Raw genomic sequence first — 19477 nt, forward strand, 5'->3', positions numbered from 1 at the left:
AACAATTTTTTAAGAGGAAACGTGAATTATACATTCATGCATATATAACAACATTGACTTTCATTTATATTAAGATAACTGAAAAATATCAGCAGAAAATAAGATATACGAGGCAGATAATCTGTCTCATTAATAATTTACGATCAATACGATTAAATGACAGTTCCATGTTATAAATAGATTGAAACTATAATATCAATAAAATGATTACTGAAATAGATTGGATCCATATGATTCATGGGTCTTAAAGAAAGGAACTTTTACACGAAAAATAATCAATTAATAACTATATATTTTTTAAAAAAACTGACATTATTTTACTTTACCTAACAGATTGAGTGACCAGTGATTCGCGCCCGTCTCCATTCTGAGAGGGCACAATAGTAGCACGGCAGACGAATGAACTGACCATTTCTTCAGTTTGTGGATCCAGAGACTGTTTAGTAATAAGCAAAAAATATGAGTCAGTCTTTATGTCAATTTAAATCCAAGAATACAATAATTTATTTTAAATGAAAATGAAACTGTAGTGGTTACATAATTCTACTACCTTCTCTTTTGATACAACAGATGGCGTTACCTTATTCATGAATTAAGGTAAATTTCCCATAATCCTTCTCGAGGATTGATTGTAGTCTAAGTGAGTATCGAGTGAATATGGAACTTAGAAAATAATTAAATAACTTATCCTGAAACTCACCTTTTATTTTCATATACCTGATGTGCCTACCAACAGCCAACAAATGTGTTGATGCATGCGTAAGCAGTGGACGCACGTCGCTTGTAGTGTAGTGAGAAAATTGTGTCCAATATAAAGTGTTAAAAACATCCCAGTGCTCAAAAAATATAATATTGCCAATAGGAAAATTAAACTGATCAAAATTTCTGAACTATAGCAAGTCAAGAAGTGAAGGATATGTTGAAACAGTTGACATAAAACTTGTCACAAAATGCCATATCACATTTGATATATTTAAGTCATTGAATTTTTGAGTTAGCTTGTTTAAATTTTTCTGAATTTCAGATTGACAGACAGTCAACCAATTGTTGATTCAAAATTTGATAGATGTCTAAACTACAAATTTTAATACTGTGTTTCGAATTTTATCCGTCGAGTGCTCATCGTTTTGTAACTGTCGTGTTAAATTATATTCAAATGGCGAACAGACGAACTTTCTCTAAACAGATTTTGCTCAAAATTTGATAAAATTCTATACATTTGGTGCAGAGACTGCATACCAAACTTCAATCGTCTAGCTCAAAGCGTTTTCGATTTATCTTTGTCACAGACAAACACATGTACGGACTTTTCCAACAATATGTTATTGAAGTCAGGGAGGCCTAAAACATGGAGATTCATTAAAATTACAGGTTTTAATTTTTTGACGATTATTCTACTTTCTCTAAACTACGTATCATGAAAGTAAAAATCAGTTTTCACAAACCTGAAAGAAGTCAAGCTAAATAAAAGCGCTTAAAAATATCAAAGGTGATAGACTTCAATATTGTATGTTGCTGAAATTGCTTTTTATATTGATTTTGTTAAAACGCCCGAGGCAGATAAATAAAGTGCTAAATTGTAACTTATACGTACGTGATAGGTGACATTGTTTCTGCAAACAGCTGTCGACTTTCCGTTCTGTCCGCATAAGGAAATGTTAAACACGTGGAAATATTGGGTTCCACTTGCAGTGAACAGAGGGCTTCCTTTCACTTCCATGTAACTGAAATAGATAAGATGATAATTGATGATGATAAGAAGATAAAATAAAAAACATTCTATGATGAATTATGAAACGAAGATGAAATATATAAGAAGATTTCAAGAATGCACTCAGAAATTTAGTTGTTAATCTTTTCTAGAAACATGGGAAATATTCAACCCACCAAATGCATCTATCTGTGTATGAAGTTTTGCAGATTGACGTAAGTTCAGGTAAATTTTTCAATAAGGCAGAAACTTCTTTACTTCTGTTACTTATCTCACACAAAATAGTGTGTCTTGATTTGCTACTTAATTATTAATTAGCCAAATTGATTAATAAAATTAATTTAAATGTTTTAATAGGTTAAATGAATAACTTTTCTTAAACCAATTTCAATACTGAAAATATTTTAAAATACCATGGGTAGAATAAAAGGCCTATTAAAGGACTGATCGTGAAAATGATGTCTGAATTGGCGATATAAATTGAAACGATGCCTGTTTTTCTTCTATTTTTTTAAAATCAAATTCAGATTTCCCAACAATATAAATTTCTACTATTCTGTTAAAGATGACTATTCATGATTAAGATATGAAGATTATCACAAAGGGAATGAATTTCAAGAAGTTTTAGAATTTTTCTATTAATTATACAACTAAAGTAGTTGTATTATATTTTTAATGAAAATATTTAAGTTATGAAATAACATTCGAAATGAAGCTTTTGAAAAATGCTCTAAAATAATTATATTTTTGAATTTTTACATAAATGATATTGAAAAAAATTATATGAAACCAAAATATACCATTAAGTGATAAATGTTATTTTAGAAATTGGAAAAAATGACTTTTTTTTTGTCTAAAAAGAGATATAAAGCAAAATTCTTCTAGTAAATTCTACCGAAGATTAAAGAAATTTAAACGGTTTTAAAAAGAAGCATTTCCAAATATTACGAATATTAAATAAAACAAATTTCGCAAAAAATTGACTTTTTAATCTAGTCACATACCGTAATTTATAAATAAAAATTTCTCTATTAAATTTATTGAAAATTTTCTATCTTTATATGCGTTGAATCAAGATTCCCTATAGTAACTTTTTTTAGAAAGAGGACACTTTAGAGAAAATTCTGAAATCAAATCACTAATAAAAGGATGATATGGAGAATAGTTCAAAATACAAAACAAATTAGCATTAGGATATATTATTGAAATTTTGACGTCATTTCTACAAATAAGGTCTATTTAAGAATAAGTCTATTAAAGCCTATTTAACTAAAATGACGACATTAAATCCGATTTAAATGCTAATAATGTTTTCCTATACGGTATCATAAAATCCAAAACATGTTTTTTTTTTTTTACATTTTGAATAGAGCTTTTTTATTTTCAGAGAAGAATTTTGAAGCATTAGAGATATTCTAAGGAAGAGCCAGAGATTTGCTTACATATTTATCATTTACTTGGCAGCTTTTAATAAAGTCAAAACAAGGTCAAGTGACGCATCTCAAGTACATTTCATGCATTTGATTTTTTAATCATTAAACATCTTGAAGAAGCAGAAGACTCGTTGTTACAACAGCACAACAAAGAAAAACGATTATAACAAATGGTTAGACATTTGATGACATTTACCATCAAGATCACATGAATTTACTCCGTTTTGAACAGCTGAAATCTAAATTTTCAAAGCACTAACAAGTTTACACTTAAAGAATAACCAGCAAAACCTCATTGAATTCGACACTTGTATTATTATTCAAAAGAAATTGTACCTTTGAAGAGTACCAAGAATTATATGTATAATTTTATAGAATTACAAATAACTAAAATAAGCTTATAAATATTACGGGAAGTAACTGGATTCTCGAGAGAGCCAAAGCAAGAGATTTTCAAAGCGTCAATCATTTAAATCTTAAACAGTGACCTTCACCAATAAGTGATTTCAAATCTCTTTATACTCCTCACAAGTGATATTTAAATTTTGCTGATCAGCAAGTAGCAGGAGTTTTTATTAAGCTTACGGGGGCAGGGTGGATAAGTCGAAAAATGTTCCATCAAGAAGATAGACCCTGCAGTCGCTGTAGCATCTCTGTCCGTCTTCACTTCTGAGGCCTGGACCGCACGATCTGCAAGATTCTGATCCCTGGGGCATGGCTTTCCACAAATACGTATTATAAGGACATGGTAGGCACTCGAGACTCTCAGAATCCTTCAGATAGTGACCGGGAGGGCACGGGATGCAGCGATACAGGACCCTGAAAAAAAATTAGCAAAAAGTGAACATTTATTATCGATATTAGTATTTGTAAATACTGTTATAAAATGTAATAAAGACAATGACAAAATAAAACCCATTTGGAGATAAAAAGGCTAGAACCAGTGATAATTTTCAATTTTTTTTTTATATTTAATGGCTGAACTGTTTTCAACATTTTTTATGCAAATTAGTAAAATTTGACACTGAAATTTTTTAATATTTTAAAATTTTATAGATTTTTAATTCCCTTGGCGTTTGTTTTGTTCGTTAGAGATGCTCGCCCACATAGGCATGAGGGACAGAAGTTTTTTTTTTTTAAAGAGAACTCTCAAAGGTTATCAGTATGCATTTTCTTAATAACCACCAGTTAAACGGAATCCTTTTTTGCTCATGAACTTCTTAAAAATGAGGACTTGCAGTGTGATTTTTGACGGAAAAATGACTTTTATTTTTTTAATATGTGAAAGAACAATTCGGCCGTTCCAGTTTTCGGAGGCGACTGAAATCGAAGAATTTTAGAAATAACAAAATAAAAAGTATGCTATTTAACTGAGTTTTCCAATGAGAAGCTAACCAAACACTTTATTTTGAAGGATTGATATGTGTATTTATTTCTGTAAAATTTGAACATTTACAGAATGTAATTTTTCTTTTAACATTTATTTGTCTAGTAGAAAATTAAATAAAAGTTTTTTCGAAAGCCATAATAAAATTTTTCATCATGGCTATAAGAAATTAAACAAATGTCAAAGAATTTATTGAATCTCCAATTAATAATATTTGTCTCAAATATTACTGAATTATTGAATTAATAACCGTTATTTTAAGAGTTCATAGAAATCTTTTTCTTTCGGTTTATCTTTCTAAAAATTATCATATTTCGTTTCTTAGAGACACGGGCTGAGAATTACAATTTTCCAGGTTTAGTTAGCAGTAAGAGTTAGCTTACTCTTTCAGTTGCAGTCGTTCCTTCAAAACTATTTCAAAAACTTTCACATTTTTTTTTTCATTTCTAAAATTTAATATAAATATTGAAAGCACTTCTCAGATTAAGTGCACAAAATGTATACTTCATAAATTTTAAAGCTTTATCTTAATAATAATTCTGATTAGAAGTTTTAAAAGTTTCTACTGAACTGTAATTCAAATCAGTACTTAAATTTGTAATAAATAAATTTGGAATGGAATAGAAGATATTAAGGTGATTTAAGTAGGAAACTCTATTTGGTAGTTATATATAAGTGGCTAGGCTCATTAAAAATTAATGCTGGCCTTGAAATTAAACATAGACATATGGTTCTCCCTAACAACAACAAAAAAAACCCAGATATTTACAAATGATATACTACTATATACTACAAGATACAATGAGATTAATTACATTTAACAGTCATATATATTTGACATTCGACTGAATAGCTATTTGGTAGAGTGACATCTATGCATGTCGGAACGTAAAATTTGACCTTTCTCACCTTCAATTCCTCTTGCGAATTACAATTCTGGGGAATATCCCTCGGATAGAAATTATCTTCCAATTGCCCGGTCATGTCAATAGTGTGAAGCAAATCTGATCTCTTGTGAATTATGATTGTGAGGACTATTCAGCGGACAGAAATTAATCGAAAGATAATTTCCGTCCGCTGAATAGTCCTCACAATATATCATATCATATATTGAAAAATAATTCTGATCTCGAATTATGACTGAGGTGGCATATCCGCGAATAGAAATTACCTTTCGAATGTCCGGTCATGTCACATGTTATTAAGCAAATTTAGTTTCCACGCTTATAATGTAATTTAGTTTTATATAATGAGAATGTGTGAGTTAATATTCAGAGAAAATAAATGTAAAAATATAATTAATCTCATATCAGGCTTTGTTTACCACATATAAAAATAAAATACACTTGAAAATAAAAATAAAAACATATTTTTCCTTATTCTGAAAGGATAAATTCCTTTCTATCATCATATTTTGCTTTTCTCAGTAAGTCCTTTTAAAGTAGATGAAAAAGGGTTAAGCGTCTATAAAACTATTTTCGCCATTTCTCTTCCATTCTTTTTAATTTTGTAAAATATTCGATTTAAATTTTCAATAGTTCTTCAATAACTAATTCCTTTATCTGTTACTTAATTATTTTCAAAAACTATTTCCTGTCAGTTTATAAATATATGGATTTTTTTTATATATATAAATGATAAATTTAACCACGGTATTCGCAGCCAAAGTCAAAATGCTGTTACGTAGAACACAAAACAATTAATAAAACCGGCAAACCTCACACTGAACTAAAGCTTTAAACGGGATTGAATAGTTGAGCCCCTTCCAAGTTTCCTTTTAGGTTGATCAATATGTGCAAAATGCGGAACCCGCATTCTTAATTTTTAAACGATTTGCAGAAGTTCTGGAGACATTAACGCGGTTCCTCATAATATGCTTCGAATATGTTAAAGGTTGAACTTACGATACAAAAAGAATAATAATAATAATACATATATACATTTAACTTTTTGTATTTAAGATAAGCTTGGTTGGAGCGTATTTATGCTTTTTTTTTGTTTGTTTGCTGTTAAAATTATGAAACTTTGCGATTTATTTGAAAGCTTCAATTAACATATAAGATATAGTTTACTGAATAATATATCTGGAGTTGAAAGGAAGAAGATACTTTTATATCTAATATTATAATATAAGAATATGTTTACATAAAGTATTATAATACATGAAATCCACATATCATCTTAAACAGATTTTAATCGAAAACAGAATTTCAGTTAAACCAAACGAATTTTAAAAATTGACAAAATCTACTTTTCTTAATAACACCAGCCTGCAAAAAAAAAAAAAAAAAAAAAAAAAAAAATTTTGTTTGTAAAATTTTAATTGATTTATATCAGCAATGATGATATCATTCCAAAATGCAAACTAAATTTTGTGTAACACGTAAGGATTTTTTACAAATGACGATGAAAAAATTAACAAAATGCAGTATAATGCATACAGTTGCAACTGTAGTTACTATTAACTAAACACAATAATGCTGTTCATTTACAATATTATGATAACTTTTGTGTTTTTCTTGAAGTCAAGAAGCTTCTTTTTCGAATTTTTCGTTTATGGTCCACATCACTGTCTCTTTTTAAAGACCAACAGTAATCGGCCATCATGTTAACATCCCACCGTCCTTGATATCTTCGTTCCATCTCCTTTATATCCTGGTGGAAGCTTTCACCTTGTTCGTCATTCATTTTTCCTAAATTGTCTGGGAAGTATTCCAAATGTGAGTGAAGGAAGTGAATTTTAATGCTCATATTGCACCCCAAAAAATGATAAGTACGTAATAACTCAGTTACAAGTTCTTTTGTAATTTTCTTTTCTCTCATTTCCCAAAAAACCTTCTACGACATCTTTAAATGCAACCCAAGCCTGCTTCTCTCTATTTGTCATACATTGTTCAAAATTGGAATCTTTAACTAATTTCTTTATTTGTGTTCCATCAAATACACCTTCTTTAATTTTAGCGCTAGACAATTTTTGGAACTTCGATATAAGATACTCAAAACATTTTCCACTTTAATCCAAAGCTTTCACAAACTGCTTTATGAGTCCCAATTTTATGTGAAGTGGGGGCAATAAAATATTTTGTGGATCTATTAAATATTCATTTAAAATATTCTTCTTACCAGGAATCCATTCTTGTCTCTTCGACCATATCATTTTTATCCAATGACTTTCTCTGTCCCTGCTATCCCATTCACAAATAAAGCACGGAAATTTAGTAAATCCACTTTGTTGCCCGAGAAGCAGACCTATAACCTTTAAGTCACCACATATTGCCCACTTGTGTTCAGTGTATTTTATTTTAGTGAGAAGCATCTCCATACTTTCATATGTTGCTTTCATGAAAACGGAATGTGCAACTGGAACTGATGCAAGTTTAGATTCGTTATGCAATAAAACTGCTTTTAGACTCCTCTTTGAGGAATATATAAATAGTCGCCAATCATTCGGATTATAAGGAATATTATCTTCTAATTCGTGTAACAAACCAGGTATGTCAGCACAATAAACCAAGAAGTTATCAGATTTGAAAAATGATAAAAATTGCTTTTCTCGATTCCTATGCCAACTAAACGACGTATGTGTCGTTAGTAAATTTTTCTCTTTTAACCGAGAGCCTAATAATTCTGCATTTTCTTTAGTTAAATCTAAACCACAAATTAAGTCATTTAATTCGGCTTTATTAAATTTTTCAGATACTTCATTTTTCACGGTGAAATCCAACTGCCATCAATGTTTTGAATTTTAAAATAAAAGTTTTTTTTTAAATACAATTATAAGTATTTATTCAATATAAATGTATTATTTAATTTCAATGAACTAAGAGGTTTTCAGAATTTATTTAAACACATAAACATACATACTTTATTAATTTATCCTATCCAAATCGCAAAAAATCTGTGTATTTTTACTTATTTAAAAAATTTACTTTTCAAAAAAACTGTACGTGATACGTAAAAACTGATATTATTTTTGAAATAAGCATGCGAAAATACATAAAAAACAACTATTACTTTTAAAACAAGAAATTGTTGCAGGCTGGTGTAATTTATCAATGATATTTAGGCACTAATATAAAATTTAATTAAACATCGCAAGTGGCAATTCGAAATGAGACAAATAAAATTGGTTAAGTCAACATGATTCTCTATATATATTTTGGTAATAATTTTTTTTCTCTCTACAATTTTTAAAGCCCATCGAAGCTTGATAAAAAAAGTGGGTCTTATATTTTCTAGTAAACAATTATTTTACTTTGTTTGTTAATGATGCTTTTGGGCAAAGAGAAAGATGTTTTTGCTGAACGCTTTTCTGCTGAAAATAAATTAAAATATCGGTTTTTTTTATTTCCTCGAATCATTAAAACTCTAATACAGAATCAAATTTTGGTTACAATAGCAAAAATGCAGATTCACATTTCTTCTGTGCTGTACAAAACACAAAACTCTCATAAGCGAGAATCTGAAAATAAAAATTTGAACACTTGTGACGGTCACAGTCTTACCCAAGATAAAAATTTTATGCTGGAGAAGGGCAATAATACCATTATTAGACAGAACGCGAGGAAGTTTCGCCGAGACCAGTTTTCCTAGTTAATAATTGCTATTAATGAAAAAATAAAGTTAAAATATTATCTCTCCAGAAACTTTCTAGAGAAACTTACTACTCCTGAAAAACGACTCAAATTCTTAATCATACAATATTTCTTCTTCATCGCCTAAGCTGTAGAAAGTCATTACAAGATCCTTTCTCCAACCAAAGAGTGCGTGACAATTCAGTCATTTCGATCGAATCAATAGAACCTCAATTACTTGCGATGTTATCAAAGGAAATTTCTATTAAACTGAGACGATACTTAAAACTATATTCTTTATAAAGTCAATGAATTTTTAATCATTTCCACTAAATCAATAGAAGGTCAGTAATTTATGGTTTTGGCAAATGAAATTTCTATTAACCGAGACGATATTTGAAAATAAAACTATATTTTTTTATAAAATCAGTGGATTTTTCAGTCATTTCGACCTTATCAATAGAACCTTAATTATTTGTGATGTTTTCAAATGAATTTCTATTAACTGAGACGATACTTAAAAATTATATTTTTTATAAAGTCGGTGAATTTTTCAGTTATTTCAACCGTATCAATAGAACTTCAGATATTTGTGGTGTTATCAAATGAAATTTCTATAAATTGAGATAATACTTGAAAATAAAGCTATATTTTTTATAAAATCAGTGAATGTTTCAGAACAGATTGTCAATGTTAATAATTAATACTAATTTTCATAATAGAAAAGACTTGTAAAATATTTTTATCCTGAGATTATTTTTACAACTCAAGAAATTGTTAAGAGGGAGAAGAGAATTAATAAGAAAAGAAAGAAAAAGAAGTTCATTTTTAAGCCCTCTAATAAGGATGGACCAAGTCCCCTGCATTTTCAAGGCAAAGGAAATGGCATTTTAAATATCTTGGAAATTTTCGAGTGGTTACGTAGAAGAAAATATTTCTTTGGGGACACTGAAAAATTCTTCGGGAAAATGTAGAGAAAACAACAAAATTCAGTAACCATAGTTAAACCTCATACCGTAATTTATTTTATGACTTTTCTTATCAGAGATGTACTTATAATGGTTTCTGCGAAGTATGAGTATTTCTCTTTTCATGTCATTCTAAGAAAGAACAATGGTCGAATTCTCTTCTCCACAATACCAATGCTTAAAAAATTTCAAGTAAAAAAAAATTGATAATTAATAAAAGATTTTGATGTTAGGTAATTCTTTATTATCTCGGCCCGAGATTTAATCGCCAAAATGCCAAGATATATCGCCAAAATGATTATGATTCCTTAGCAGAATATATAAAGCCACAGCTGCAATCTTGGCATAATCCTGAAGTTATCAACTAAGACCTGGAGCATTATAATAAGGAAGTATTAAATATTAATACATGGAAGTACTTGTAGACCTATTTTTTTTAATTTCAAAGAGACGATTTGGGGAAAATTTGTAAAAAATCATGATTTAAAATATAACATCCACTTGCCAAATTTTTTATTTTACGAGGTGATTAGTCCTAATCAACAAAGTGAATCGAAATGTTACTGTATTTTTAAATGAATCAAAATAACACAGCATTAAGGAAATAGTTCGGATGTATTTCTTACCCTTGAGCTTCGGTGCCTTGAGGACAAGGTTCACATTCTGAAGCTCCTCCAGATATGGTATTCAGCACGGTGATGTCATAAATTTTGGCAATGTCATTTTGGATGGCATCCGAAGTCGCATTCTCTCCAATGCCGAGTTTTTGGAACACCCAGTTAAAAGTGTAGCCGTCGTCCACAGTAATATCATAACTACGGAGATAAAAATATAAATATTTACTTGCACATTCGCACAAATCAAAGATTCAAGAATTAAAAAGCAGAAAAATACCTGAAGTGCTGCTTTGGTGTTCGACCCGTCCAGCTCTGAATCTCGGTAACTGGCTTACGATTGGAACTCTGTAAATATAAAGTGAAAAATCAATAATTAAAAAAAAAAACTTTCGGAGAAACCGAATGGTTTCTGAACATGTTTTCGCTTTTCTACATGCTGTCCTTCACAACATACATCTAATTAATATGTGGCTCTTTTTAATTAGATCTGTCCATATGTATTAACATTTTACCTTGCCCTTCTAGTTCTCGAATTGCTTACAAGTTTTCTTGAGACAACCATTGAAGATTATATTTCAAGATAATCTAAATTGAATATATTCCTTTCCAATTATTTATCATACTTAATAATCTATGTTCGATGTATGATTTTGAAATCTGTTAGCACTATACATATAATCACAGGGAAACTGATAATCAACTTTTTTTTAAAAGTTGGTAAGTTTGGAAATACAGGAGCTTTAATGCCCCAAACTCCATTAAAAATTTAGCTAGTCACTTCTCTAAGGTCAACTGATTATGATCATTTCATGTCCCACCCCCCGAAAATGGCGTGGTGGCAAGCCCTCCACACTATTTTATCTTTAGTCTGTCCATTCCACTGTCTACCTTTACTGTATGTTAGGAACACTGGCGGTCATGCCACAACTAGTGAGCAGTTCATCTCAATTGTCTCTAAAGGTGGTGGTGAGGTCTCAGTTTCGGTGCGGGCAGGTTCCAAGTTCGTGACCCGATTCCACCGAAAAACCGTTGAATAAGCGAATCTGGTGCAAGTTAAATCCGTCGGGGCTAAATATCCTCCCATTGGGTGATGCCAAGCTTGGAGAAGGGCCAATTCAGGCGTCATTCTCGACATCTGACCGCTGTTTAAAATTAAGAGGTCCGTCCCAATATAGCTCTAGTGTTGCTTTAAAAAAATGGGACTTGAATATAACAAAACTAAACTAAGCTAAGCTAAACATTACAACTGTTTCGGAGAATAACATGCTGAAATCCCACCAACGACAAGCTTCTCTATTCGCCGCGCATTCGCAAATTGCTTATTTTGAATGGTGAGGGATGATATAAATTGGAACGCTTTGGATATCCAATAGGAAGAATCAGTTATTTCTCTTCAAATTTGAGACGTAAACGCGTTACCGTTTTGTCACCTTGGCGCCTAGATTGGCGCTAAACCTATCTATATCCTTTTGCACCTCAGTTTGCGATGCTACCAATATCCAAATAAAACACAGTTGTGTATTTACTCCACTTTTTTAAAGTCAAATATGGTAAGGCATCATTTATCCTTTCTTAACTAATGTATCGAATAACTTCAAATTAAAATATTATTTGATAAAACCAATCAGTTCGTGGACGCATAAAATTTTTTTATGCAGAGGTATTCAAAACAATAATCGAATTCCATCTAAATCAAAACTATCATAACCGAAAATCTACTTTATCTAACGTGACATGAAAACAGATCATAAAATTATGTCAGTCCGAAAGTATATGACTCTGAAAGAAAAAGAAAATAAAATTGGGTCAATCATGGAATGAAAAATGTATTGATTTGCGATAAAATTTTGTCCAGTTCCACTTCCATTCGCTTTTATTGTTAAAAAATATATGCAAGCAAAATCTCTGAAAAAATAGTTTCTTTTAGAGATTTCAATTGAAAATAGGCAAAAAAGATTCATCACACAGTATATTTATGTGCTACTTATGTATTCCGATATAAATGAGTAGTCCTCGTATATACATTATATTACATTTAATTTTTGATATATTCTAAAAAATAAGCATCAGATTAACCCATGAATTAAATATTATGATCTTGCTTCTTTTGAATCGCTTCACTGAATAATGTTTATTGCCTAGAAATTAAAATGTTGCAGAATCGGTTCAAAAAATGAGCTAATAACTGCAGATTCAACAGAAAAATTATATTCATTTGTTAAAATAAGTAAAAATTCAAGAAAAATATTTCAAATTTTCTGCTGTGCTGTATTTACAAAATATTAACATTTGGCAACAATTCAGCATTTTTACTGACTCTATCATGCAATCCTTGGCGAGTTATTTGGCGATTAATCCCTGGTATGCAGTTAATAGTATCCGAAAATCGAATTTATGTTTTAAACGTGTTTTTCCCAATGGATTGAAACAAAAATTTGACGCAAAACTACAAGTCACAAAATCTCATATCATATTTGATATATTTAAATCATGGCGTTTTTAAGCTATTGCGTCTACATGCTTCTGAAAGGGCTGACGGAGAGGCTGCCAACCCTTTATTGGATTTGGCACAAAATTCAACAAATATCTACATTATAGATGTTAAATCTGTATATTGAATTTTGTCTATCTAGCTCTCTTCGTTTTGTAATGAGCATGTTCGCTTATATTCGGAAAGCCAAACAGATGGTCTTTGTTCAAAATTCAATAGAAATCTACAAATTGGATATAAAAACCATATGCCAAATTTGAACCTCTACCTCAAAGTATTTTTGAGTTATCTTTGTTACAGACAAACAGAAAAACAGACAAACGGGTATTTTCCAAAAACGTGTTTTCCGAACTCAGGAAAATCTGAAACGTGAGAGATTCGTCATAATCTCGAGATTGAATTTTTTGACGATTACTATATTTTCTCAATATTACATATATGAGAGGGAAAAAAAATGTACTGGCTTGTAACGTAAAAAGTGTACTGGCTTGCAATATATTTAGAAGTATTGAAAGATCGTTGCTACTTTCGTACCATCATGAATGCGAACACACAGGTTTGCGAACATTGCAGTTCGAAAGTAAAGCTGATGGTTCCGATTTCTGCCGATTGCCCGTTGATGATTCTTTCTTTGGTTCTGAATCCTGGAACATCCAGAGAGAGAATGAGGTAAGCGTCCAAGCTTTGACCAGAAGTGGTCCGAATGTGATCTCCAGATGGTTGCCAGACGACATTGGACATGCATCCGCCTTCTGCAAGGAAAATTTCAAACCATCAGAGTTTTTAGCAATATTATATTCTCAAATTTTTTATTCTTTGGTTATGCATCATTACATTAATAAATATTTTTTGCGGGAAGCGAATGTATCATAATCATAGGAGTAAATTTGGCCATTATTCCATCCTCAAATAATCATAAAGAAGAACAATTAGTTATTATTTGATCAATGGATAATCATAAGAGTAAACAATTATCAATTATTTAATCATTGGATAATTACAAGATTAAACAATTTTCTGTTATTAGATCAATGAGCAGACAGAAAAATAAGAAATTGCTTTTACTTGATCATTGGATAATCAGAAGAGTAAGATATTACTCATTGTTTGATCAATGAATAATCATAAGATTAAAAAATTATCTGTTAGTTGATCATTGGATAATCATAAGAATCCAATGTTTCTTATGATTGTATTAATTATTTTTCATCTATAATCCCCAATTCTTTATGATTTGATCATTCGATAATCATAAAAATGAACAATTAGGTATTGATTGTATCAAATATAGATTCTTTGTTCCATACCTTCAAGTGTCATACATCTTGAATACATTCCTGGAGGAATCTCAGGCCACCATTTGAAAAATAGACCGTAGTTTGGTGCTGTAGACGGTGGGCATTTTCTGCAAGCTGAAAAGCAAGAAAATAATGAATTAATCTGAAGGTCTAAACTCATTTATATGTACAATAAAAGTATATATACAAGCTTGGGGGTTATAAAGAGCACATGTCATTTCGTGGTTTCTTTTAAAAAAAGAAAACAAAATACAACAAACAAGTAAGTTATCTCAAAATGTTTAAAGATATTGCAATATCAAAATTTGTATATTAACTCTCTGCCAGAAAGTGTTTTTAATGTTGAAAATGCCTTACACACAGAATGGTTGCAGATATATTAATCAGTGTCATTCTGCTCTTAATGACATTGTTAAACAATTTACTATCTTTGTTAAAGCCATGCGGGTGAAACATCTAGTGGCAGAAAGCCAGTAGAAGTTGTCTTTCCAAACATTTTCTACTCACTAAATTTGATACTGGACACTCTCTGCATCCAAAACTGAATGCGAAATTTCATTTATCATCTTTTATAAGTTTTGCTACTATTCTGTTCACTTGAACACGGAGAGGCAGATGAATTTTCTATGAATGAATTTCGCTCAAAATTTGAAAGAAATCTACAAATTAAGGGTAAAAACCACATATCGAATTTCACCTACTTGGCTCAAAGCATTTTTTAGCTATCCTGTTCACAGACGTATAGATAGGGCATTAGGTAAATAGTTAGGCCTAATTCTAAAATGGTGTTATGTGTTTTATCGACTCAGGAGGAAAGATATGAAACGCAGAGACCCATCAAGATCGCGAGGTCTTTTCTTCATCAATTATTACACAGGGCTCTCAAAAATAAATAACCGGATTTAAGAAAATTATATTTTTTAAAACTATCACACATAATATAAATAACAATATCTGAAAATAAAGAAAAACATCCCAAATTTTGATTTTAACATTTTCCAATATGCAGCAATAATCTGAGGAAGCTGAAAATTTGGTTATTTCTACAATAATGTGAGGTAATTATCTTTGAACACGATGACGCTTCAATCCAATGAAGTTTAAGTTTTCATAGCTTATCTAAATAAGAAGCTTTCACAATCTAGATTGAATATGCTGGAAAGAGTGATTCACTCTTCGTCACATGGTCTTCAAGATCCCAGGAACTTAATTAAAAGGTTTTTTTTTTTATAGGGTTACACCAAAGACCTGTCCCAATTGTCGAAAACAGTCAATAAATTAAAAAAAACATCAATATTGTATTAAGCACCATCCATAGAATAAAACTTCAACATGCGTGGGACAAACTTGACTGCAGATTTGATGTTTGTCGTGTTATGTAAGGTTACGTCACACATTTGTAAAAGAAAAAAAACTGGAATGTTTATTTTCATGTGTTACTGATTATATTATGTGTAGTTTTGAAAATATAAATGTTTGATATATGGTTACTTATTTATAGTAATCCAGCATTTCCTTTATATATATATATATATATCACATACGAGAAAGTAAGTATAGCTGAGAGTCTTAAAATATCAAAATAATGCCCTTGAAACTAATTTCAAATAACTTGAATACAACATTACTTCATATTTCACATATTTGAAGAAATTCCTTTCAGTACATTGATAACTACTTTGCTTTTTAAGAATGCTAAGAGACAGCCAAATCATTTTCTTATTTATTTGATATAGTGACGGAAAACTGAATATGCTGTGGCAATTTAGAATGGCAAATGCCATGAATTCTATTTCAATATACTTTAAAAAAACGAGGTTCTCTAGTGAGCAATTATGTCATTATATAATTTCTCTGCGCACTTTTGGATTGTCTCCACACGATCAAATGTTTTTTATCTGGATATGCCCTGTGGTTAAATGAATAACTCTTTCATACAAAAACCCTAGTAACTTATGTTTATCTATAACCACGCTAGTTTATATAATGAATTTATTAATTGAATGATATTATTTTTATCTTTAATTCTGTACTTTGATAAAAACGAATCCAGTGTGGACATTGATTTTGAAATTTTTTCATTGAGAGTAATAATAAAAAAAGGGAGAAATTTCTTTGCCTTAATTAATTCTTTGTTTCAAATTTTACTTAATTAATTGCACAAAATCTTATAATTTATGATTTCAAAAATATCATATTTATTTCTAAAGACATTCATCACTGGTGTTCATTGAGCTTTTATACTTTTGCTACGATTGATGGAAAATTATCCTTTTTCTTTCTACTATGGCATGGAATCAATACTTCTTTTTCAACATATGATTTTCAACTGTAAGTTTATAACAAAACCTTAACAACAAAGACGATATGATGAAAGGAACATGTTAAAATAAATTCTTATCATGACTTTCGTTATTTTTTTTAAATACAGCCAGTCGCGCCATTACCACCGAACTAAGCCGTATAAACAGGTATTATTTAGATTGGCTGTTATGCTCATTAACTATCCAGATTTTTGCATTAGAAACCAAAGGCCAACAAAAGTTCAAAGAATTTTTGAACTGTTAGTAAAAGGCTGGAAATCTTTTCCATCAATTCTTTTAATATTTTTGAATTTCCAGGGTACTGTAATATTGTGTTAAAATTACTACTCATAATGAATCTTCCACTAATTTCTTTGAGTTCGACACATTCTGTTATGTTTCTGCTGAACTGACTTTCATTCTTTTAGGAGATTTCTCATAATACTCGCAAAAATATTATTAGATGAATGGGGTAGTGTGTCTTCCCCGTAATCTGGGCGTCCAGGGTTCGAGTCCTGGTTTGGGTATGGTTGTTCTCGACCCTAGGTCCTATCTGTGAGGTGTGTGAAAGAGCTCCCCTTTAAAAAGGGGTTGTGCAAGAGAGTGTGTGAGCGTCATCTTCATATGAGATAAAGTCATCTTTCTGCCCTCGGGTGCTCAGAGGTCCTTACACTCAGAAGCTACTGCACCCCTCTTTCCTCGATCTCTTACTTGGTTTGAATTGTAGTTCAATCCAAGTGGGACAAGCAACAACAACAACATATATTTTAACGAATTGATAATTTAAATATTTTTTAACAAATATCTGAATTATTAAGTTAATGAACAAATAAAATATTCGAAATAATGCTGATAAATCTGAAATTCAGAAAAAGTATGCTACAAGCTTCTGGAAATATACATTCATAAAACAACAAAGAGGTTTGTTTGGTTTAACCAATAGCAAAAATACAACACAAGTGCATCAAACTCACGTTCCGATCCATCCGAGTAGTGGTCTTTCTCGCAGAAGGCGCACATGGATTGGTTTGAGTACTCCATGCCAGGATTGCAAGGCGGACAAGGGATGCGGTCAGTAGAGGTGGGCAGGGACACAGATCCGGGGACGTCATCCCGGCAGATTTTCGGTTCCACCCACTTGTAAATCAGCTGCGTCAACTTCATCTCGTCGCAAGGGGCGTGGATTTCGTAGTAGTCCTGTTTCGCACAAGGTGGTCTTTGTAAACATTTCGCCGATCCTTTCGCTGTAAGAGACATGTAAAGACATTTCAGTATTGCAAACATTGTGGCCAAATAAAAACAAGAAACTAAGTGAGTGCATTTTCTTTAGGATAACGAAGACATCCGTATCTTCCTCCTTATCCGTATCTTAACAAATCTACGTACAGAAAACAGAATCGCCCAGCATTGAGGTCCTTCGCTTACTACAGAACATTTTTCATAATTTATTTTACATCTCACAAGATTATTCAATCAAAATTTCTCCAATTCAGCAAAAAAAAAAAAAAAAAAAAAAAAAAAAAAATTAAGTTTACTACAATAAGGAAGCAAATTTTAAGGTGATAAGAACGATTACTTATTTTTATGCACCCAATTAATTACATACTGAAGAGGCAGCAATCTTTAAACTGCGGGAGTGGTTTAACCAAATTTTCTCTTACATTCTCTAATAAAATTGAAGTGCCAGAAAATATCTTACATGGTATTGGCATACAATAGTTAAGAAATATTAATTTTTGGCTTGAAGTTAGCAGTTTTACTGAATCTATCGTGTCATCCTTGGAGAGTTTTTTGGCGAATAATCCCTGGCATGCGTTAATAGTATCCAAAAATAGAATGTCTTTTGGACACGTTTTTCCCAATCGATTGAAACAAAAATTTGACACAAAATTGTACGTGTAGTATCAAACTCTTATACCAGATTTGATATATTTTAGTCATTGCGTTTTTGAACTATCGCGTTTACTTGTTTTTGAAAGTACAGGCAGACAGTCAACCCTTTTTTGGATTTGGCTCAAATTTGACAAGTGCCTACATTTTAGATGTTAAATCTGTATGCCGAATTTTACCTATCTCTCTCTCTCTCTTCGTTTTATAATTAACGAAATATATTCGTTTATATTCGTTTATTCGTTTATATATTCGTTTTATAATTATCGAAATATATATTCGAACTGACGGGCCTTTTCTGAATAGAATTTTTTCAAAATTTGGTAAAAATCTGTAAATTTAGTGTAAAGACCGTATACCAAATTTCCACCATCTTGCACAAAATGTTTTAGAATTATCTTTGTCAGACAAACAAACGATCATTTTCCTAAAATGTGTGTTTTCAAACTCGGAGAAGTCTAAAACGTGGAGATTCGTCAAAGTCTGAAGTTCGAATTTTTTTACGATTACTAGATTTTCTCTGTACGACATATACGAGAAAGTAAAAACGAACGCACTTAAAAAAAAAATTTCTTCATGACAAGCTTGTAAAACTAAATTTTACTTACAGATGCAAAATTTGAAAAAGTATACACAAAACGCACGAAGTTTATCATTTAGGAAAAATAAGCTATGTCTTCATTTTCAATAACAGAAGAAAAATCCAAGATGAGATATTTGTAGCAACAATAAAACTGATTTGAATTACTTTACAATAGTGAAATATACTATTGTTAAATATGTTTAAAATATATTTTAAGCATAT

General features: G+C 30.7%; 1 protein-coding gene across 2 annotated transcripts in view; it reads right to left on the reverse strand.

Annotated features, from left to right (window-relative positions):
• LOC129968761 (endosome/lysosome-associated apoptosis and autophagy regulator family member 2-like) overlaps positions 1–19477 on the reverse strand; it is a 131073-nt gene that overhangs the window by 21148 nt on the left and 90448 nt on the right. For both annotated transcript variants that reach the window (XM_056082988.1, XM_056082987.1), the window contains exons 8-15: positions 17757–18026; positions 14489–14593; positions 13716–13933; positions 10968–11035; positions 10700–10888; positions 3730–3963; positions 1595–1724; positions 327–436 (exon numbers count right to left, since the gene is read on the reverse strand). In XM_056082988.1, coding sequence (XP_055938963.1) covers positions 327–436; positions 1595–1724; positions 3730–3963; positions 10700–10888; positions 10968–11035; positions 13716–13933; positions 14489–14593; positions 17757–18026 — 1324 coding nt within the window. The remainder of the gene's footprint in view (positions 1–326; positions 437–1594; positions 1725–3729; positions 3964–10699; positions 10889–10967; positions 11036–13715; positions 13934–14488; positions 14594–17756; positions 18027–19477) is intronic.

The sequence above is a fragment of the Argiope bruennichi genome, chromosome 5 (assembly GCF_947563725.1).
Source record: "Argiope bruennichi chromosome 5, qqArgBrue1.1, whole genome shotgun sequence".
Lineage (NCBI taxonomy): Eukaryota > Metazoa > Arthropoda > Arachnida > Araneae > Araneidae > Argiope > Argiope bruennichi.